The 23,527-nt window shown below is 47.2% G+C and overlaps 1 protein-coding gene across 4 annotated transcripts in view; it reads left to right on the forward strand.

Moving 5' to 3' along the window:
* sin3b (SIN3 transcription regulator family member B) overlaps positions 1 to 23,247 on the forward strand; it is a 60,350-nt gene extending 37,103 nt beyond the window's left edge. For all 4 annotated transcript variants that reach the window (XM_072594480.1, XM_072594478.1, XM_072594479.1 and 1 more), the window contains 10 exons: positions 2,295 to 2,411; positions 2,717 to 2,955; positions 4,321 to 4,504; positions 5,447 to 6,041; positions 6,692 to 6,861; positions 7,730 to 7,903; positions 8,170 to 8,262; positions 16,195 to 16,289; positions 18,474 to 18,678; positions 19,534 to 23,247. In XM_072594480.1, coding sequence (XP_072450581.1) covers positions 2,295 to 2,411; positions 2,717 to 2,955; positions 4,321 to 4,504; positions 5,447 to 6,041; positions 6,692 to 6,861; positions 7,730 to 7,903; positions 8,170 to 8,262; positions 16,195 to 16,289; positions 18,474 to 18,678; positions 19,534 to 19,764 — 2,103 coding nt within the window. In that variant the 3' untranslated portion in view covers positions 19,765 to 23,247. The remainder of the gene's footprint in view (positions 1 to 2,294; positions 2,412 to 2,716; positions 2,956 to 4,320; positions 4,505 to 5,446; positions 6,042 to 6,691; positions 6,862 to 7,729; positions 7,904 to 8,169; positions 8,263 to 16,194; positions 16,290 to 18,473; positions 18,679 to 19,533) is intronic.
* The last annotated feature ends 280 nt before the right edge of the window (positions 23,248 to 23,527 follow it).

The raw sequence follows: 23,527 nt of genomic DNA on the forward strand, positions 1-23,527 counted from the left end.
AGACTGGAGGTTGGCAAACGTGGTGCCACTGTTTAAGAAAGGCGGTAAAGACAAGCCAGGGAACTATAGACCAGTGACCCTGACCTCGGTGGCGGGCAAGTTATTGGAGGGAATCCTGAGGGACAGGATGTACATGTATTTGGAAAGGCAAGGACTGATTCAGGATAGTCAACATGGCTTTGTGCGTTAGAAATCATGTCTCACAAACTTGATTGAGTTTTTTGAAGAAGTAACAAAGAGGATTGATGAGGGCAGAGCAGTAGATGTGATCTATATGGACTTCAGTAAGGCATTCGACAAGGCTCCCCATGGGAGACTGATTAGCAAGGTTAGATCTCATGGCATACAGGGAGAACTAGCCATTTGGATACAGAACTGCTCAAAGGTAGAAGACAGAGGGTGGTGGAGGGTTGTTTTCCAGACTGGAGGCCTGTGACCAGTGGAGTGCCACAAAAATCGGTGCTGGGCCCTCTACTTTTTGTCATTTATATAAATGATTTGGATGTGAGCATAAGAGGTACAGCTAGTAAGTTTGCAGATGACACCAAAATTGGAGGTGTAGTGGACAGCGAAGAGGGTTACCTCAGATTGCAACAGCATCTTGATCAGATGGGCCAATGGGTCGTGGAGTGGCAGAGGGAATTTAATTTAGATAAATGCGAGGTGCTGCATTTTGGGAAAGCAACTTAGCAGGACTTACACACTTAATGGTAAGGTCCTAGGGAGTGTTCTTGAACAAAGAGACCTCTGAGTGTGGGTTATCTACCAGGCCCGCTGTCAAGGAAAGGCCACCAGCATTCTCAAAGATCCATCCCACCCTGACAATATTTTTCAACAACCTCTACCATCAGGGAGAAGGTACAGAATCCTGAATACACACTCCAACTGGTTGCGAAAGTTTCTACCCTATCTTTGTTAGAGTACTGAATGGACTCTCAAACTCTTAACATTCGCCTGTCCCTGTGTTTTTGATTCTGCCGCTGTTTTACTATTATTTACAATCTATGCTATTTAACTCTGTGAACTGTCTGTATTGCTCACAAGACAAAACTTTTCACTGTGCCTCAGTGCACGTGACAATTCAATTCAATTGAAAGTAGAGTCGCAGTTAGATAGGATAATGAAGAAGGCGTTTGGTATGCTTTCCTTTGTTGGTCAGAGTATTGAGTACAGGAGTTGGGAGGAAATGTTGTGGCTGTACAGGACATTGGTTAGGCCACTGTTGGAATATTGCGTGTAATTCTGGTCTCCTTCCTATCGGAAGGATGTTGTGAAACATGAAAGGGTTCAGAAAAGATTTACAAGGATGTCACCAGATTTGGAGGATTTGAGGTGTGGGGAGAGGTTGAATAGGCTGGGGCTGTTTTCCCTGGAGCGTCGGAGGCTGAGGGGTGACCTTATAGAGGTTTACAAAACATGAGGGGCATGGATAGGGTAAATAGACAAGGTTTTTTCCCTGCGGTCAGGGAGTCCAGAAGTAGAGGGCATAGGTTTAGGGTGAGAAAGGAAAGATATAAAAGAGACCTAAGGGGCAACTTCTTCACCCAGAGTGTAGTACGTGTATGGAATGAGCTGCCAGAGGATGTGGTGGAGGCTGGTACAATTGCAACATCTAAAAGACATTTGGATGGGTATATGAATAGGAAGGGTTTGGAGGGATATGGGCCGGGTGCTGGCAGGTGGGATGAGATTGGGTTGGGATATCTGGTCGGCATGGACGGGTTGGGCCAAAGGGTCTGTTTCCGTGCTCTACCTCTCTATGCTGGAGAAACTCGACAGCTCTGATAGTCTCTATGGAGAGAGATACATAGTTAACTTTTTCAAATCCAATGCAACTCTTTGGAACTTTCTCTCCTTCTCTGCTCCATCACCTTCCCTTTTTACTTTAATGATTTACGGGTCATTCTGTGTAACGCTCGTTTTGTCAATGTAAATTCGCTGTAACACAATTGAAGAATTGGGGATGCTATTTTTAAAGCTCAAGCTTTTAAAACATGTGTTGGCTGGAACACGATTACATCACTTTAAGCGCTGTTTCTAAAGCGTGATTTTTCTATCACGCAATATTGCACAATGTAACTGTCATGTTATAGAAGAACTGACTGTATGTTTGGTATCCAGATAACAGCCAGGATGCAGCTAGTCTGGTCTTTTTCCCTGAAGGGTTTTCTGATTGTTCTTCATTTTGTTCCTTTCTTCCAAAATCCTTGAGGCCACGCCTATCAGCAAGCAGCTGTCAGTCTTCACTGTTCCTGCCTCTGACCCAATCTGTTTGTGTTTCACTCTCTTTACAGGTTCTGAATGACACTTGGGTCTCGTTTCCATCTTGGTCAGAAGACTCCACCTTTGTCAGCTCAAAGAAGACTCCATACGAAGAGCAGCTTCATCGCTGTGAGGATGAGAGGTTTGAGGTAATAACTGACTTTATAAAAACTTGCAATAAGTCAGTCACAGAAGCTTTGAGCAATATTAAATGTTTCAGACATAACCTTTCACCAGAACTAGCTTTCAGTTGTTGCTGGTACATGGTTCAGCTGAGGGGTTCGGTTGTTTACTGTGGGATTGGTTTAGGGAAGGTTGCAGCAGTTGACCTGGGGTTGGTTTGTGTTTAAGGGAGGACTCTGTTAATCTGGATTTGGAGAGGAGTGTGTTCAAGTGGATATTCTGCTCTGATTCACTATTGGCTGTCCACTTCTGGTTGCTTCTTTACAAATAGCTTGATGTTGTCCTGGAAACCAATCTCGCTACAATTCGTGTGCTTGAAAGTGTCCAGAAAAAACTAACACGGATGTCTCCAGAGGATCAGGATAAATATCGTCTGGATAATTGTTTGGGAGGGACATCGGAGGTCATCCACCGCAGAGCCATCTATCGTATTTATGGAGATAAAGCACCCGAAATAATCGATGGACTTAAGAAAAATCCGGCCACAGCTGTCCCTGTTGTGCTGAAAAGGTGAAATGTAATGTGATGACATTTACCATTGGGTCTTTGTCACTAATTAAACTTTCAGGGTACAAAATGCTACAGAATCCAGTGAGTCCATTTGGCTCATGCTGCCTGTTCTGACCTACTCGGGCACAAACAAAAACTAAAATAGCTTGAGCAACTCAGCGTCTGTGGAGATAAAGCAGAGTCAGTGTTTGAATGGCTCCGAAGAAGGGTCACTGGACCCAAAATAGATGTCACTAGACCCTGAGTTTCTCCCGAGATTTCTGTTTTTCTTTTCTGGTTTTCAGCAGCTGTTGTTTTTTTGTTTCTTTTTTACCTCCTGTTCTAATCCATTTCCAGATCGTGGTGTCAACTGATTCTATCTGGCCTGGACTGCAATCCAGTATGACACTTTTTTTAAAAACAGGCCCTTCGGCCCAACAGGTCCATACCAACCCTCCGAAGGGTAACCCACCCAGGCCCATTCCCATCCTCTATTTTCCCATACAGTATTTACTCCTGATTAATGCATCTAACCTACTCATCCCTGAACACTAAGGGCAACTTAGCGTGGCCAATCTACCCTAACCTGCACATGCCTGGGCACTGAGACAATTTACCATGGCCAATCCACCCTAACCTGCACATCTTTGGACTGTGGGAGGTAACCCATGCAGACACGGGGAGAATATGCAAACTCTACATGGACAGTTGCCCGAGGCTGGAATCGAACCTGGGTCCCTGACGCTGTGAGGCAGCAGTGCTAATCACTGAACCACCGTGCCACTGTTGATTCTCTTATATCCATATCACCTCAACGTGGAAATCCCTTGGTCACAGATTTAGCAGCAAACATAGTGCCCTCACTGTTACCATGTAAATAAAAGTCCGAATGTGTCTCTTATGGCACAGTGGTGGTGTCCCTTCCTCTGAGTCAGGAGTCTTGGGTTCAAGTCCCACTTGCTCCAGAGGTGTATCGTAACATCTCAGAACAGCTTGAATAAAAAGATTTCAAACTCCTAAAATCAGGTTGGCAGCAATGTTTCTCTGGGATTGACGATGGTTGGAGCTGGTTATTTCCTTAAGGATCCTTTGCATTTGTCAACTGGATCCATTGGGTGGTGCAGTTTGAACTGTCGTCCGAGCTTTCCAGGTTGCATGCCTTTTTTAAGTGAGAGTAGGGGCGATGGTGTTTTGGGGGCGGGGGGTCAAGGCTTTGGCGTTTCACCTACTTCTCTTGGTGATTCACCATAAAGAGTGAACAAAACCCTCCGCGTGCAGGAATTCACTGTTCTTCGCAAAGCGTATTCCTCAAATCACAGCTCACTGTGTAAAGGTTTGTAACTGAGCTACAGATCTGAAATTTTTATTAAATTCAAATTGTTACAGATTGAAAGCCAAGGAAGAGGAATGGCGGGAGGCACAGCAAGGATTCAACAAGATCTGGCGGGAGCAGTATGAGAAATCCTACCTGAAGTCGTTGGATCACCAGGGGGTTAACTTTAAGCAAAATGACACCAAGGCACTGCGCTCCAAGAGTTTGTTGAATGAGATTGAGAGTGTTTATGATGAGGTAAACTGACATTTCCCTAACGATAGACCCACAGTTTACTGGCTAATTGGCGGGTTTTGTAAAAAAGAGCCTGGAGAGGTATGATAAAAGCAATGCGCAACATGATCCTTTGTTTAATTTACTGGTGGTTATTGGCATGGGGCAGGGACCTAGGTACAGGGCACAATGATGAGATTAGTACCCTTAAGAAATACTGCCAACACCCAAAGGGACTTGTATGATTGCTGATATTCTGGTTCAATTAGGAGTGATGTGGTGGCTCAGTCATTCAAACTGCTGCCTCTCAACATCAGAGATACGGATTTGATTTCCCTTGGGTGATTGTCTGTGTGACGTTTGTACATTCTCCCTGTGTCTCTGTGGGTTTTTACCAGGTGTTTGGTTTCCTCCCACAGTCCAAAGTTGTGCAGGTCAGGTGGATCAGCCATTCTGGAATTGTCTGTAGTATTCAGGGATGTGTAGGCTAGGCTGATTAACCTTGGACAATGTGGGGTTACGGGATATGGCTGGGTCTGGGTGGGATGCTATTCGGTGTGGACTCAATGTGCCAAATGGCTTCCTTTCGCACTGTGAGGATTCTTTGGATCTACTTTAATTATTTTAAATCTGTCACTATTTTCAAGTTTGTTTCTGCACAGAGAGTGGGTCTGTGGGCAAAGGAGAGTTTGACAGCAACAACAAGATATGGAAGTAGGCACTCTTTCAGAATTTCTTTCTACCTCAATAGGAGGAATAATTCCCATGATTGTAATCAGCTCAAAAAGATTTCTGTCGGTCAGTTCGGGTAAGGGTGCACCACCTCGGGATTAAATGTAGTTTAAGGTTAGTCGGATGGGATCCATGTTGTGGCTAGTTGGTCTGGAACTGCGACCGTTGGTACTTTTAAGTTTGGTACAAAAGTAAAGACCTGGGATCATAACCTTTCGCCTTCTTCTAATTTAGCGCCAAGAACAGAACTCTGAGGAAGGCTGTCCAGGTGTCAGCGGCCCCCACCTGATGTTCGTCTATGAAGATAAACAGATAATGGAGGATGCTGCGTCTCTGATTATTTATCATGTAAAGCGACAGCCAACCATTCAGAAGGAGGACAAGGATCACATCAAACGTATCATCTACCATTTTGTGCCCGACCTGTTCTTTACCCAGCGCGGTGAACTGAGTGAATCTGAGGATTCAACAGATGATGAGATGGAGAGTGTTCCCCGACACAGTCAGAGCAGCAATGCTGACACTGGGCAGAAAGGAACAGCTTCTCCTCAGAGCAGCTTGGCTGAGGAGCGGCTTGACCTGCGAGACCAAGTGGCAGAATATCAGAAGAACCTGGATGACGTCTACAATCTCTTCTTTGTAAATAACAATTGGTACTTTTTCCTAAGGCTGCATCAGATTCTGTGCTACCGGCTGCTGCGTATTTACAGGCAGGCTGAGAAACAGCTGCTGGAATATCAAATGGAGAAGGAGAAGGAGAAACAATTACAGGATGGGAGAAAAGAGAAAGCAAGTGATCCTGCCGTGGAGCTCAGGCTCAAACAACAAAGTACGGTTCCCCAAGATCTGATCCCCTGTCTGTTTGCTCCCATTTCAGCAGCACAGTTAGGGAGAGGCTATTTGCTCCCTCAAAGCAGTTCCACCATTCAGTTAGATCATATGTGTGAGCTGATGCAGGGATGCTGTCAGGCTTTTTCACATTTTTTAATGTGGGATGTGGGTGTTAATGACAACATTCATTACTGATCCATCATGGTCCTGAACGTGGTAGCTTGCTTAGCAACCACATTGCTGGGGGCCTGGAGTGCCATGTTGGCCATGCAAGGTAAGGTTATCCTTCCCTAAAGGGGACCTGTGAACCAGGTAGGTTTTTGACAACAATTAATGGCAATTTTCTGGTCACTGTGACTGAGGCTAGCCTAAATTTAAATGGCCACTAGTTTTCAAGGTGGAATTAAATTTGGGACCCCAGGCTATTAGCCTGAGTCTCTGGATTACTGGTCCAGAGACACTGCCACTCTGTCCCCATCTCTTTATATTTATCGGAAGCATTGTAGCTCATCCTTGCCCCATCTGGCTGAGATCAGATTACAGCAGAGGTTGAAGGTCATAACCGTGACCCTCTTCTTTACAGTTTCCCATATGGCTACATGTTGTGGTGTTTGATATATTGAAATATTCCTACATTTGGATCTTTAGGTGAGATTGAGTTGGAGGAGTATTACCCAGCCTTTCTGGACATGGTGAGGAATTTGCTGGATGGGAACATTGAGCCCACACAATATGAAGACACACTACGTGAAATGTTCACCATTCATGCCTACATTGGCTTCACAGTCGATAAACTGATTCAAAACATTGTACGGCAGGTGGGTGCTGATGGTTTCTTGTGGAGGGAGTGGGACTGATCGGAGGTTTGCCATGTAGCTGTACAGAGGGTGGGAGGAGGCACAGGCTGAGGGGATAGTTGAAGGAAAATGTTCTGATGTTGAATCATGGGTCTAGAACATCATGACCTCAAGAATGGCTGCCTGCTGCTGCACTGTGCCCCTTCCTACAGATCGTGTCTCCTCCGTCATCTCCTTCCTGCATTTGGCTGTATGGTTTGTAGAACCAAGCAAACCCTTCTCTCCTGATCCCACGACCTGTTGTCTGCTTATATCATATTGAATTTGTAGGGAAGTGTCATCACAAACAGTGGTTTCCTCTGCACTCTTTTCCACAGCAATATAAACACATTTGCCTAGCACCCAAGTCACAATGCTGATTCACTATTCTTAACCTGAGTCCTTTCTCAAGTTAGCTTACAGCACCAACCACTTACAACCCATTGCTATTAACACTTTGTTGGGAATTTGGGAAACTCCTATTGAACACTGACTGCTGCCATTGCCTCCTAGTGTAAACACCTTACTCCATTGTCCTTGTAACAAAGTCCTGATTGCCCTTTGACCTTTAACTGCCACAGGGCTGTTGTTGAGCTGGATTCAGAACAGGTCACGCAATCCCCTCTGTTTCACCTTAAAGTGAAAGACTCCATTCTAAAGCACAACAATCTTGTAAACCACCAAAATGTAACAGCCATCTTTGACCATGTGGCTGTCCCTTGTTACTGCACTCGAGTGTCAGGCTGAATTTCTGGGCCTTGAATCTGTAACCTTGTGACTGTAAAATGAAGTGTAGCTACTGCCTTGCTGGATATGACACTTGACTCTCTGCTTCTTGTTTCGTACCCAGCTGCAGCATCTGGTGAGTGATGATGTGTGTGTGCAGGCGACTGAGGTTTATCTGAGTGAGAGGAAGCGAGGAGCAGCTGGAGGGAGTTTGTCCTCCCAGTGTGTCAGAGCAACCCTGGAAGCAGCCTATCAGCTGAAGACTGAGCGCATCATGCCTGATGAAAATTGCTTCAAGGTAAGAGTGGCTAGCTTTCTCCATGACACTTTCATTTGAACAGGACTGTCACCGGTAACTCCTGTCGGTGAGTGGGACTGTCGCGGGTAACTCCTGTCGGTGAGTGGGACTGTCACGGGAGACACTCTGACCTGTGGTGGGGGTGGTAAGGTTGAATGTGGATTGGAGTGAGCCAAAAAGATTATGACGATGGGAGAGAGTGACAAAGGGTTTAAATCACAGTGTGATGGGACTTGTGATTTTTTTGTTTGTTATTTTTGCTGCAGATTATGTTTATCCAGAGCAAAGGACGTGTTTCCATGACTATTGAACTGTTGGATACAGAGGAGGCCCCTTCTGATGACCCCCTGGAGCTGCAGGTGAGAATGTTTCAACCCTCTTTCTGCTGGGTCCGTGTGGGCTGTTCACAGCCCCAAACCTTAAGATTCCCAAAGCATTCTCCAGGAATCACAGTGAGGCTGCAGTTTAAATGCTCTTCCAGCTGTAGTGTTCTCTCATGTTTTAAAGATTCATAGCAGAAGGTGGATATTAGACCATTCATGTCTGCTAACTTTAAAGAGTTGTCCTGCTTACATTTACTGATTTTGTTTGAGATTCCCAGGAGCATCAATGATCTGGTTTCTGTTTCGAAGGAACATGTGAGTTAGAAGCAGCCGCAGGCCACTCTGCCCCTCGAATTTGCTTCATCCTTCACGAGGATCATGACTGATCTAATTATTCCACATTCCCACCTATCCCTTTAACCTTTCACTCCATTGCTGATCAAAAATCTATCCATCTTTTGTCTTAAAAATATTCAAGGATTTTGCTTCCTCGTGGAGGAGTTTTTCAAAGACCCTCAGTGAAAATAGATTTTCTTTCATTTTGGTCTTAAATGGTCGACCCCTAATTTTGAAGCAGTGACCCTGAGTTCTAGATTCTCCTACACGATGAACCATCCTCTCCATACCCACTGTGTCAAGACTCCTGGGGAACTCGCATGTTTCAATCAAGTCACTTCTTACTCTGTCAAACTCCAGTGTATATGGACCCAGCCTGTTTCAACCTTTCCTCATAAGCCAACCTACCCATTCAAGGTATTAGCCTGGAAAACCTTCTCTCAACTATTTCCAACTCTCTTGCATCGTTTTTTAACTAAAGAGACCAGTACAGTACACAGTATTACAGATGTAGTCTCACCAATGACCTGTATAACTGAAGCATGACCTCCTTACGCTTATAATCAACTCCCCTGGTAACAAACCTTAACATTCTATTAGTTTCCTAATCACTTACTGTACCTGTACACAAATATTTTGAAGTTCCTGAGGACACTTGGACCCCACATACCACCGTCTGAGAAAAAGAACAGGAAATGACGTCACCAACCCAAGGAAACCTAAACACATAAATAGAAAGCAGGTCATTAACACCAGTGCTTCACCGGAAGATCACTGATGATGTTACATAATATAGTGACAAAACATCTGTAAACTAATCTTCCAGCTCAGCGAGCAAACTTACATCAAACACCCAGATCCCTCTAAGTCCCAAGTTTTTTTACCATGACATGGGCAACTTCACATTTTCTCACTTTGGCAACCGTACCTGTAGTTCCTTCATCCAAGTCACTTACTTAAATTACGCCTGTTGAGGTCCTAACTCTAGTCCCTTTGACACACCGTTTGTTGCATCCTGCCAGCCAGAAAATTATGCTTTTAAGCCAACTCTCTGGCCGGCCAACAGGAAGCAATATCTGTCTAATATGTTACCCATCACACCATGATATTTTGTTTTGTGCAATTATGTGTTCCAACAGCTCCTAGAGTTGCTGTGACTTCTATCCATTGCACATTTTACGAGGAGACAGTGGAGTGCAGTAATGCTAATGTCAGGGTGTACCGTTAGTGTAACAGTAATCCAGTGGCCAGGCTGATGGGCTTGGAGCCTAGGTTCAGATCTTTCAGTGGCAGATAGTGGCATTTAAATACAATAGTTTGGAAGTAAAATTAGTCTAATGAACAAAGATCAGTACAGCACAGCAACAGGCCTTTCAGCCCATCACAACTATGCAGACATATGATGCCTTTCTAAACAACTAACCTTTGCCTGTGCAGGGTCTGTATCCCTCTACTGCCTGCCTATTCAGGTATCTTTCAAGGTGCCTCTTAAAGATTGTTATTGTAGCCACCTGCACCACCTCCTCTGGCAGTGCTTCCAGACACTTACCATGTTCTCTGTAAAATAAAAAAAACTTGCCTCTGATAGTTCCTTTAAACTTACCCCTTTTACCTGAAACCTATGTCCCCTAGTAATTGATGTTTACATAGAACATTACAGCGCAGTACAGGCCCTTCGGCCCTCGATGTTGCGCTGCCCTGTCATACCAATCTGAAGCCCATCTAACCTACGCTATTCCATGTACGTCCATATGCTTGTCCAACGGCGACTTAAATGTACTTAAAGTTGCTGAATCTACTACCGTTGCAGGCAAAGCATTCCATACCCTTACTACTCTCTGAGTAAAGAAAATACCTCTGACATCTGTCCTATATCTATCACCCCTCAATTTAAAGCTATGCCCCCTCGTGCTCACCGTCACCATACTTGGAAAAAGGCTCTCCCTGTCCACACTATCTAACCCTCTGATTATCTTATATGTCCCTATTAAGTCATCTCTCAACCTTCTTCTCTCGAACGAAAACAGCCTCAAGCCCCTCAGCCTTTCCCCATAAGACCTTCCGTCCACACCAGGCAGCATCCTAGTAAATCTCCTCTGCACCCTTTCCAAAGCTTCCACATCCTTCCTATAATACGGTGACCAGAACTCTACGCAATACCCCAAGTGCGGCCGCACCAGAGTTTTATACAGCTGTAGCATAACCTCATGGTTCCGGAACTCGATCCCTCTATTAATAAAAGCTAAAACACTGTATGCCTCCTTAATAACCCTGTCAACCTGGGTGGCAACTTTCAAGGATCTGTGTACTTGGTCACCGCGATCTCTCTGCTCATCTACACTACCAAGAATCTTACCATTAGCCCAGTACTTTGCATTCCGGTTACTCTGACCAAAGTGAGTCACCTCACACTTGTCCGCATTAAACTCCATTTGCCACCTCTCAGCCCAGCTCTGCAGCTTATCTACGTCTCTCTGTAACCTACAACATCCTTCGTCACTATCCACAACTCCACTGACCTTAGTGTCGTCTGCAAATTTATTAACCCACCCTTCTACGCCCTCATCCAGGTCGTTTATAAAAATGACGAACAGCAGTGGACCCAATACCGACCCTTGCGGTACACCACTGGTAACTGGACTCCAGGATGAACATTTCCCATCAACCACCACCCTCTGTCTTCTTTCAGCAAAGCAATTGCTGATCCAAACTGCTATGTCTCCCACAATCCCATTCCTCCGCATTTTGTACAATAGCCTACTGTGGGGAACCTTATCGAATGCCTTGCTGAAATCCATATACACCACATCAACCGGTTTACTCTCATCTACCTGTTTGGTCACCTTCTCAAACAGCTCAATAAGGTTTGTGAAGCACGACCTACCCTTCACAAAACCGTGCTGACTATCCCCAATCAAATTATTATTTTCTAGATGATTATAAATCCTATCTCTTATAACCTTTTCCAGCACTTTACCAACAACTGAAGTAAGGCTCACTGGTCTATAATTACCAGGATTGGCTCTACTCCCCTTGAACAGGGGAGCCACATTTGCTATCGTCCAGTCTTCTGGCACTATTCCTGTAGACAATGATGATTTAAAGATCAATGCCAAAGGTTCGGCAATCTCCTCCCTAGCTTCCCAGAGGATCCCAGGATAAATCCCATCCGGCCCAGGGGACTTATCTATTTTCACACTCTACAGGATTTCTAATACCTCCTCCTTGTGAACCTCAATCCCACCTAGTCTAGTAACCTGTATCTCAGTATTCTCCTCGACAACATTGTCGTTTTCTAGAGTGAATACTGTCAAAAAATATTCATTAGGTGCTTCCCCTATCTCCTCTGACTCCACACACAACTTCCCACTACTATCCTTGATTGGCCCTAAACTTACTCTCATCATTCTTTTATTCTTTAAATACCTATAGTAAGCCTTAGGGTTTACCCTGATCCTATCCGCCAACAACTTCTCATGTCTTCTCCTGACTCTTCTGAGCTCTTTCTTTAGGTCTTTCCTGGCTACCTTGTAACCCTCAAGTGCCCCAACTGAGCCTTCACATCTCATCCTAACATAAGCCGCCTTCTTCCTCTTGACCAGAGATTCCACTTCCTTTGTAAACCACGGCTCCCGTGCTCTACAGCTCCCTCCCTGCTGGACAGGTACATACTTATCTAGGACACACAGTAGCTTTTCCTTCAATAAGCTCCACATTTCTAATGTGCCCATCCCCTGCAGTTTCCTTCCCCATCCTATGCTTCCTAAATCTTGCCTAATCACATCGTAATTGCCTTTCCCCCAGCTGTAACTCTTGCCCAGTGGTATACACCTATCCCTTTCTAACACAAAAGTAAACATAAACATTTCTGCCTGGGGAGGAGGACGGTAACTATTCATTCTCTCCATGCCTCTCATAATTTTGTAAAGTTCTATCAGGTCCCCCCTCAACCTTCACTCAAATGAAAACAGAGCAAGTTTGTCCAATCTGTCCTCCAAACTAACCTGGGATGAGGGTGTCACTGACTAGGCCAGCATTTATTGCCCAGAGGGCAGTTAGAGTCAACCGCATTGCTGTGGGTCTGGAATCACATGGAGGCCAGACCAGGTAAGGATGGCAGTTTCCTTTCCTAAAGAACATTATGAACCAGATGGGTTTTTTCAACAATCGACAATGGTTTCATGGTCATGATCAGAATCTTAATTCCTTTTTTTTTATTGAATGTGGAGTCCACCAACTACTGTGGCTGGATTCAAACCCAGGTCTCCAGTCCAAAGATGTGCAGGTCAGGTGAATTGGCCATGCTAAATTGCCCGTAGTGTTAGGTAAGGGGTAAATGTATGAGTGGGTTGCGCTTCGGCGGGGCGGTGTGGACTTGTTGGGCCGAAGGGCCTGTTTCCACACTGTAAGTAATCTAATCTAATCTAATCTAATCTAATCTAATCTAATATTCCCTGTGTCTCTGAATTAACAGTCCAGTGATAATACCACTCGGCCATCGCTTCCCCATCTCCTGTACATCTAGATCCCTCTATGTTGATGCTACTAAGTGTTCTGCCGTTTACTGTGAACTTCCCTCCTGAATTAGATCTTCCAAAATGCATCACCTTGCCCTTGTCTGGATTAAACTCCAACTGCCATTTCTCAGCCCAAGTTTCCAGCCTATCTGTCTATATCCTGCTGTATCTGCTGGCGATCTTCTTCACGATCTGCAGCTCCCCCAATCATTGTGTCATCCACAAGCTTACTAATCAGGCTAGCTACAATCTCTTCCAAATAATTTTTATATACAGTCGGTTCTGCTATAATGTGTGTTTCTTCAATGTGAATTGGCATTAACATGATTGAAAGATTTAGACCGTTATTTGTAGAATGCGAACTTTCCTTATCTGTATTGACTATAACTCGATTCCAGCCCCATTAGCTTAAATGGAGCGGCTATTGCGAGTTGTTCTTATAACGTGAGAGCCCTCAAGAATCAGAAATGATGATCAGCTACAAACAACAAGAGTCCCAGTACTGATCCCTGAGACCGTTGGTCACAGATCTCAGTCAGAAATGAAACCCTAATTTAGGTTGTTATAACAAACCACCTGATTCATTAAAATCCTTCAGGAAAAGAAATCTGTCTGGTCTGACTCCTGACCCATAGCAGTGTGGTTAGCTCTTAAATACCCCCTGAAACGGCCCAGCAAGCTGCTATGTTGGATCAAATCCCTACAGAATCGAAGGAAAAGGTATTTAGGAGAGCTGTCCCACCGATTAGTAGTGGCTAACAGTCGTGCTCATGGACTCCTATCCTACGCGCAGTCTTAGACAGCACCATCATCTTGAGTTTGTCATGAGAGATTGCAACACAACGATATAAAGTTGGGTTGGATTGCTCCTGAGAATCCTCAATATTGGCACCGAGTCCCACAAAGTCAAATGTTTTCGGGTGAAACATAGACACAGAAACATCCTGTTGATTACGACATATCATCACTGCTGCCACTCAGCACCAGAGACCTGGGTTCGATTCCACCCTTGCACGACCATCTGTGTGGAGTTTGCACATTCTCCCCATGTCTGCATGGCTTTCCCCCAGGTGCTCCAGTTTCTCCTCTCAGTCCAAAGATATGCAAGTTAAGGTTGATTGGCCATGCTAAATTGCCCATCGTATCCAGGCATGTGCAGACTAGGTGGATTAACTGTGGTAATTATGGAATTATCAGGATAGGGTGGGAGAGGTGCTGGGTCTGGGTGCGATCCTCTTTGGAGGGTCAGCGTGGATGCGATGGGCCAAATGGCCTCTTTCTGCTCTGTGGGGATTCTATGACTCCATCACTCCTGCCAGACTACCTGCTCCTTGGCAAATGAATGAGTATTCCATTTTAAGCATGGCTTGGAGATCCCACTGCATCTCTCCTTTTCCCAATCTATCACCGTTCAACTAGGAATCTGCCTTCCTATTTTTTTGCTTTCAAAGTGGATAACCTCACATTTATCCACATTATACTGTATCTGCTTTGTATTTACCCACTCACTCAGTTTGTCCAAATCAGGCTGAAGCATCTCCACATCCTCCTCACAGTTCCCTCTGTCATCCGGCTTTACGTAGCTTGCAGACCTGAGGATACTTTATATTTAGTTCCCTAATCTTAATTATTAATATGTATTGCTGGGGACTGAGCACTGATCCTTGTGGTACCCAACAAATCACTTCGTGCCATTCCGAAAATGGTCTGTTTGTTCCTACAGTTTCCTGTCTGCTTATCAGTTCTCTATCCATGTCAGTATACTGCCCCCAAACTCATGCAATTTAATTTTACTACTAATCTCAGGTAGAATCTTATCAAAAGTCTCTGAAAGTCCAAATAAACCACCTCCACTGGCTGTCCCTTATAATCTCTATTAGTTACATCCTTGAAACATTCCAGTAGATTTGTCAAGTATGATTTCCCTTTTGTAAATCCATGCTGACTCTATCTGAGCCTGTCACTTTTTCCCAAGTGCTCTGCTGTTAAATCTTCTACAGTCAACCCCACTACCAATGTCAGGCTAACTAGCCTATAATTTCCTGTTTTCTCACTGTCTCCTTATTTAAACAGTGGGGGTTACATTCGCTACTTTGTAATCCATAAGGCAAAGCAGTCTAATAATTTTAACATCACCACCAACACTCAGTGGCAGCAGTAAGTACCATCTACAAGGTGCACTACAGAAATTCACCAAGGCTCCTTAGACAGAACCTTCCAAACCTTATGACTGCTTCCATCTAGAAGGACAAGGGCAGCAGATACATGGGAACACCACCCCCTTCAAATTCCCCTCCAAGCCTCTCACCATCCTGACTTCTGTTATTAATCATTTGTGGGATGTGGGTATCACAGGCTTGGTCAGCATTTATTGCCCATCCCTGATCACCCAGAGGGGTATTCCTTGGGTCCTGATATCTTTGAATGGTAATGTTGGAGATATGGAAAGACAGAAATAGTTGATATATAAATACACACATTAAGAGCAGGCATAGGCCATTCTACCCCTCAAGCCTGCTGCACCACTCAGTAATATCATGGTCCATGTGTTTCAAACTCTATATTTCCAGCTCCCCATGAAAACCTTTCTTTCTTCCCCTGCCTCATGACTAGAGTCATTCACATTATATTCATGTTTAGGTCAGACCAAGTAGGGGCAGCAGTTTATGTCCAGTTAAAAGGGCATTCCTGAACCAGATGGGTTTTAACTGCAATCAGCAACAGTTTTATCATTTTCATTGGACTTTTCTCTCCAGATTTTTATTGAAATCAAATTTCACCCTTTGCCACGGTGGGATTCAAACCGTGGTCCCCAGAGGATTACCTGGGGTCTTCTGGATTAATAGTTGAGTGATAATACCATTAGGCCATCATCTTACTGAGAAATACGCTGCTGTCCCTTCACTGTTTCTGGGTATAAAAACCTTCCTAACAGCACTGAGTGACCTTACACCACATGGACATCAGGGGTTGAACAAAGCAGCTCACCACCAGCTTCTCAAGTGAACTAGGAATGGCCAATAAACGCTGGCCTTGCCAACCACACCCAAATCCCATAAACAAATTTTAAAATATCAACATGGATTGTAATTCTCTTCATCTTTCTCATTGGCAGAATTTAACAAGCTATATGGAGCAGTATGCAGGCCCCGAGGCGATGCAGTTTGATCAGACAGACGGATTCTTTTACAAGCCAGTATTTTTACCCAGGTGAGTTCACTCACAGCTATCCTGGCCACGTGACTGCCTTTGGCTGGGAAGGAAATTGGTTTTTTTCTGTCCTGTGCAGAGAATAAGCAGCACGTGATTCCTGATAAGCGTGTACAGTCCAAAATAAAGAGGAGGTTACATTTTACTTCTGATTATCTGACTTTGGAATATTGGTACAGAGGAACCTAGGTGATCCAAAGGAAATCTCAAGGGAACAAGGGGAGGAGGGGGGGTGGGGTGGGGAGGAGGGGGCGGTGGGGAGGAGGGGGCGGTGGGGAGGAGGGGGGGGGGTGGGGAGGGGAGAGGGTGGGGAGGGGGAGGGGAGAGGGTGGGGAGGAGGGGGCGGTGGGGAGGAGGGGGCGGTGGGGAGGAGGGGGGGTGGGGAGGAGGGGGTGGTGGGGAGGGGAGAGGGTGGGGAGGGGGAGGGGAGAGGGTGGGGAGGGGGAGGGGAGAGGGTGGGGAGGGGGAGGGGAGAGGGTGGGGAGGGGGAGGGGAGAGGGTGGGGAGGGGAGAGGGTGGGGAGGGGGAGGGGAGAGGGTGGGGAGGGGGAGGGGAGAGGGTGGGGAGGGGGAGGGGAGAGGGTGGGGAGGGGGAGGGGGAGGGGAGAGGGTGGGGAGGGGGAGGGGAGAGGGTGGGGAGGGGGAGGGGGAGGGTGGGGAGGGGGAGAGGGGAGGGTGGGGAGAGGGAGGGGGGGTGGGGAGGGGAGGGGGGGTGGGGAGGAGGAGGGGGGGTGGGGAGGGGAGAGGGTGGGGAGGGGAGGGGGGGTGGGGAGGGGAGGGGGGGTGGGGAGGAGGAGGGGGGGTGGGGAGGGGAGAGGGTGGGGAGGGGAGAGGGTGGGGAGGGGAGAGGGTGGGGAGGAGGAGGGGGGGTGGGGAGGAGGAGGGGGGGTGGGGAGGAGGAGGGGGGGTGGGGAGGAGGAGGGGGGGTGGGGAGGGGAGAGGGTGGGGAGGAGGAGGGGGGTGGGGAGGGGAGAGGGTGGGGAGGAGGAGGGGGGGTGGGGAGGGGAGAGGGTGGGGAGGAGGAGGGGGGGTGGGGAGGGGAGAGGGTGGGGAGGGGAGGGGGGTGGGGAGGGGAGAGGGTGGGGAGGGGAGGGGGGGTGGGGAGGGGAGAGGGTGGGGAGGGGAGGGGGGGTGGGGAGGGGAGAGGGGGTGGGAGGGGAGAGGGTGGGGAGGAGGAGGGGGGGTGGGGAGGGAGAGGGTGGGGAGGAGGAGGGGGGTGGGGAGGGGAGAGGGTGGGGAGGAGGAGGGGGGGTGGGGAGGGGAGAGGGTGGGGAGGAGGGTGGGGAGAGGGGAGGAGGGTGGGGAGGAGGGTGGGGAGGAGGGGGAGGGTGGGGTGGGGGGGAGGGGAGAGAGTGGTGGGGAGGGGGGGGAGGGTGGGGGGGAGGGGAGAGAGTGGTGGGGAGGGGAGTGTCGGGAGGGGGTGGGGAGGAGTCGGGGGGGCGTGTCGGGAGGAGGGTGGGGGTTGTCGGGATGAGGGTCGGGAGGGTGTTGAGGGGGAGGGGTGTCTGTCAGTGGGGTGCCGGAGGGGCGAGGGGGCCGGGGGGAGGACGGTGTGTCGGAGGGGGTCGGGGGGAGGGGTCTTGCGCGCTGTGTGTTGCTGCAATCTCCTGAATGGGGAGCCGACTTTAAACACTCCGAGTCCTGGAGGAAAGGCATTTAATTGATTTTCCGAGCAATCAATTATCTGAGCGAAATAGTGTCCGCCTATCTCTTTTGGATAATCGAGGTTCTCCTGTGTTCTTGGATCCTGATATCTTTGGTCATGTTGGAGATGTGGAAAAACAGCAATAGTTAAGCACACACATTCGGAGCATATTAGGCTATTCAGCCCCTTGAGCCTGCTCTGCCATTCAGTAATATCATGACTCATATCTCACATTCCACATTTCTGTCTGCTCCGTTGAAGACCTTAGATTCCTGTGAGACAGGGAAATCCATCTACCTCCAGCTTAAAAATATCCATTGCCACCCTCCCACCTCCAGTGTCTTCTAAAGCAGAGATCCAAATTCACGCAACTGTATGAGAAAATAATTCTCCTCATCTCTATCCTAAAAGAGCAAGTCTGCATTTTTAAACAGTGCCCCTCAATCTAGACATACTTTCCATGCCCATCTTGTCAAAACTGTTCACTCTGCTTTAGTTCGGCAAGTTCATTGATGTTAAAATGGCTTTGATGTTTTGCAGAAACCTTCGAAAATTTCGAAAATGGCAACAGAAGCAGTTTCTGTCAATGCGAAACGAGAGTAGGAACAACAAGCAGTGCTGTGTTGGGGTGGGGAACTCAAACAACATTGACTGCAAGTTTAAGCTGAACACTCACAAACTTGTGTACGTCATGAATTCTGAAGACTTCATGTATCGCTGTGGGGCGTTGCACAGGGCTCGCGAGGTAACTGTTCACCTGTCTCATGCTCTCATTCTTGCTTCTGCTCGCTCACTCTGTCTCTCTTGGCATGATGTGAAGTTGGAATATAATGGACATTCTCTTTAATTCCTTCCCCTTACAGCCTAGGTTGTAGCTGCAATGATTAGTAGCTGCTGGCTAACTTGCTGTTATTCTCTGTTGCTAGCCCCAAAATAAGAGTTAATGTCAGGGCCACCGTTTTGGAGGAGTTTTAGAAACCAGTGAACCTTAAGGTCCAATGTGTGAGGGTCCACTGAATGACTGCTCTAAATGGGGATCTGACTTAGAGACTTGTCAGAGCCATGAAAAATTCTGAGTTCGAGCCCAACACTCATCCTGGACTGCTTTGCTCTGCATGTAGCCCTGTCCTGGGAGTGTTAGATGGGGACCATATAGAAGGAGCTTTACTCTGCATCTAACCCCATGCTATCCCTGTCCTTGGACAGTGGATGTGTGAAATGGAATTTGCCCTGTTCCTGATACTTTCACCTCAACAAGCAGTATCTGATTATGTCTCCTGTTAGTCATGTACATATGTGTCTGATGTCTTCAGCTCTGTCACACTGCATGGTTATTTAGCCTATTACAAACATTTAAAAGTGGGGTGCATGCTGTAATGATTCTGTGGTTACGGTACAACCATTAATTCATTCATGCTGTTCTCTCTGTCTCTACTCTAACTTCCTAACATCCTTACCTTGGAACTCTCTCTCTCTTTCCACTGACCTTCCTCCTCTGTTTCCCTCATCCTTCTCTATTTTCCCCCATCCCTCCCACTCCTCCCTCTCTCCTTGTATCTCGCCTCTATCTCCTGCCTGCCCTCTCTCTACCGTCCCATAGTCTCAGTGCCAGGTTACCCGACACCAGCACCAGCAGTTTCTGGAATGGCATAACCGCTGGCTGGAGGATCATGTGACTGACGAAATGGGCGAGCTTGTCCAGGATTGGCTGATGGGCGAGGATGTTGAAGACCTGATCCCTTGTAAAACCATTTGTGAATCTGACACCATTCATGAGATTCCAGTCAATAGATACCGCGTGCAGTACAGTCGCTGCCCTCCGTCACCGTGAGACCTTCAGTACACACTCGTGCTTACACACTCTCACACCGCAGTCATGAGTGTACTGCGTGGCCATGTCTGCTCCATACATGATGTTTAAGGCTGGTGAGATGATTGCGTTAGCTGCTTGACTCCTGTATAAGAGAATAATCGTTGCAGCCACCAATCCGCTGACCGCAGCCAGTATTATCAATGATGAAATGCACTTGATGTGAATCAACTTGTGATTCTTGACCCCATTCTCTCCTTTTCACCTCCCCACCCTTTCTCTCCCACCATTTGCCGTTTTTGCATCCCCAGTATCTTGCCACAGATTGGTCAGACTTTGTTACACTGCATGATATAATTTTTGTAATGCACAGCTTGCTGATGTGTGCACTGAGATCCTATGAGCAGGATATAGACTGAAGCAACTGGGCTACAGGACAGCAGGACTGGTAAGTGATAACTCACATGGTCTCCAGCCATTGCCCCTCTTCTCTCCCTATCTCCTGAAAGAGAAACAAGCTTAAAGATGTTGTTCGTCTCTTACACATGGTATATATCTGCTGAAACCTTTGCGAAATATACGAAAAACAGTGAGGGTTTGTGAATCTTTCAAATTGTGAGGTTCTGCATTGACCTGAACAGTCAGATTTCAGGATGAGCTGCTGTTACAGTGGAATCTGCATCCGTTGGAGGCATCACTCAATTCTGAAGCAGTTCAACTGATATCACAAGCTCTGCACCAATTCAAACTCCTCCGGATCCCCACACGGTCCAGATTTCAGTGAACCCATGGAGTCACTAAGTGCTAAAACCTGTTGTTTTCTCAATTTGCAGCTTCAGCCTGTAGTAAACATTGGGACTGTTTGTGAGCTGTGCTGTATTAATGTGAGGCTTTGTTCTAGTCTGTACCTGGTGTTCAGCATTTCTGTACTCAATGTACAGGAGTCAAGTTAATGAGGATTGAGGCTATGAACTTACAAACTGAGTCAAAGCCACAAACTGAAATGTAAATAAAAGTAGCCAGTGTATCTTTGTGAACTGAAGCCAGTCCAGGTTGTGTTCAAACTGCCACTCGTTCACAACTGAACTGAGTTCACTCGGGCTGCATTGAGAAGGCTCATTAAAAGGGTTCTTGGTGTCAGGAATCTGTACCTCAGTACACAGGACTGTTCTGTTTCTGTAATATTCACAATGACATTTGTTTGAACTCGTGTCTAACTTTCTCTGAGGCTATGTTGTGTATGAAGTGATATTGTACCTTGTCCTCTTGAGTGAGAAAGAGGAGTGGACTAAGGATCAGATTCTAGAAAAGCAGAAACAAATGTGTTGTGTTGATGTATTAACTGCCTGATGTTCAGGGGTTTATTTTATGACAGGATTATGGAATGATTTCAAACTTCAGACTCTTTCCCTTACAAATCTATCACTGTGTTTGAATTAGTGTCTTACTGGAAATTTCAAACTGCCCTTCGGATAATATTTTATAGTTGGATTTGTATCTATAAGCATCTCCTTGGGACTTTGAACTAGTTATCATCTTCATCCAAGCGATGTTTTTGTCTTGTTTAGCTTCAGGATGGTGAGAAGAGTGAGTGTGTGGGAGCTAAAATGATCGAGAGTGACCAATGGAGGGTTTACTGGAACTATTCCCCACGGCCACATGTCAGTGCCCAGCCGCCTTCCTGACCAATCCATGGTTAAAGCTATGTTAGCTGTTCTCAGTGTGGGATTCGGAGAGGGGTTGGCGATGGTGGTATTGAAGCAAAACAACAAGAGATGTAGGTTCTTGTGGACGTCTTAGGGCTGAATGTGTTGGTGCTGGTCACCTTGCTGCTGAGCTTACCGCTTCACTGTAGCCCAGGGCTGCATGCATTTAGCAAAGAGGCCAACGGCCTGGTGGGGGTGGGAGTTTACCCCAGGGGTCACTATGGGCAGTGGCTGGACAGCGAACCTCAGTTAGTCTGGCAGTAGGAGTCAGTGCCTGACTGGGAAAGGCTGGAGCAGCGTCAGTAAATACTGAGCAGGCAGCGCAGTGCCCAATGTCTGCCTCCTGAGGTCACTGTTTCACTTTCTCCTGGCCAGGGCGGGGTGAACCTGAAAATCCCTGCCCCCACTCACCCAGACCCTCTCCCCCAGGAGTTACCCAGCCCCTCCTCCCCCAGGGGTTACCCACCTCCCCAGAGGTTACCCAACCCCCTTTTCCCCCAGAGGTTATCCAGCCCCCCTCCCCACTCCCCCAGAGGTTACCCAGTCTCCCCCCCCACCCCCCCACTCCCCCAGAGGTTACCCAGCTCCCCCCCTTCCCCCAGGGGTAACCAGCACCCCCACTTCCCCCAGGGGTAACCAGCACCCCCACTTCCCCCAGGGGTAACCCAGCACCTTCCCCCAGGGGTAACCCAGCCCCCCCTCCCCCCTCCCCCAGGGGTATCCGAACCCTAATTGTGCATTTACAGTCCCTCAGCCTGTTGCGTGCCCTATCGTCAGAGCAAGTGTTTGATGTTGCTTTTTAAATAAAGAATTAAAATGCTTGGCTGCTCAAGGCGGCAGATTTAGTTTAAGTATGCACTGGGAAGGGCGGAGGGTGGGAGCTGCAGGGTCGATGTGAAGATTCCCCCCTCCCCACCACCTCCCTCCACCCCTCCCCACCTCCTCTCCCTCCCCCCCCCACTCCATGCAGCAGAAGCAGGAAAACATTCTCCTTTTATTTATTGGTTTTGGGAAGAGGGTGGACGTTCTGCCTTCCTGGACTGTAGCCCCCAGCCAAGTCTACAGCCTTGCTGCTCTGGGTGGGGTGCAGGGTTTCATGGACTGGAGTTATACTACAGGGTAAGGGACGATGTGAAAACACCGCAGACTGCTGGCGGAGAGGTGGGGGAAAGTGACAGACATCGATTACCACACACACACCTACTCTTGGTAGCAGGCTAGCTGCTGCTCTGTTGCCTGGTTACAATGAGAAATGTTCATTTTGTTCTTAACGTGTGTGAAACTATTGATGTGATTTTAATTGTGATCTAAATCTATTGAATGATCAATGTTTAAAAAGAATCCTTTGGTGTCCATTCTGTGCTGAGTCTGGTTGTTTTTACAAAGTAGGAAAGGTTATTTGTGAGGTTACCTTTATCCAAATTTTCGCTACATTAAACTCTACCTCAGCCCCAGTGAGAAACTCCTTTCAGAAGGGGTGGGTCTGCCCAAGGAGGTCGGTGTCTAACTGGAGGAAGGGCTCTCCCCCTGACGGAGGGGTTTCACTGAAGAGAGGGTGCCTGATTCCCACCAGTCCTCACTGGGGGAGGGGAGAGGGTCCTGTGACTTTATGCTTAAGGATACTGAGGTGAGTGCTGCCTCCTGCCCATGAGTAGTTCAGACTGGTTTGGAACTGCACGCTGCATGATGTGGCAGAGATCCACAATTCCAGTTCCTCATGTTGCACTGTCCCTCCCTCTTTGGAAACAGCATTGTACTTTCACTCAAACTAATAAAAGAGAATTGGATTGTTCCTGGACTTTGGAAGTTGGGTATTGGTGTTGCTGAGGTGGGAACGTGGGAGGGTTGAAGTTAGTGAGGCAGACAATGGTTAAGAAATGAATGCTTAAGCAACTTATTTGACTATTACCTGGGAGATCTGAGCTGGTGGAGAGGCTGCGATTTGTCTCCTGAGAGATCCTTTATCTTCAAATCAAGAATTCCCTCCTAACCTTCTGTGTGGGGTTTTTGCCCATATCTGACCCACTTCCCGTGTTTCTGCCCGCACCCCTTCCTTTGACTCCCAGAAGCACAATCAA

This window comes from Chiloscyllium punctatum, chromosome 24, assembly GCF_047496795.1.
Source record: "Chiloscyllium punctatum isolate Juve2018m chromosome 24, sChiPun1.3, whole genome shotgun sequence".
NCBI classification, from domain to species: Eukaryota; Metazoa; Chordata; class Chondrichthyes; order Orectolobiformes; family Hemiscylliidae; genus Chiloscyllium; species Chiloscyllium punctatum.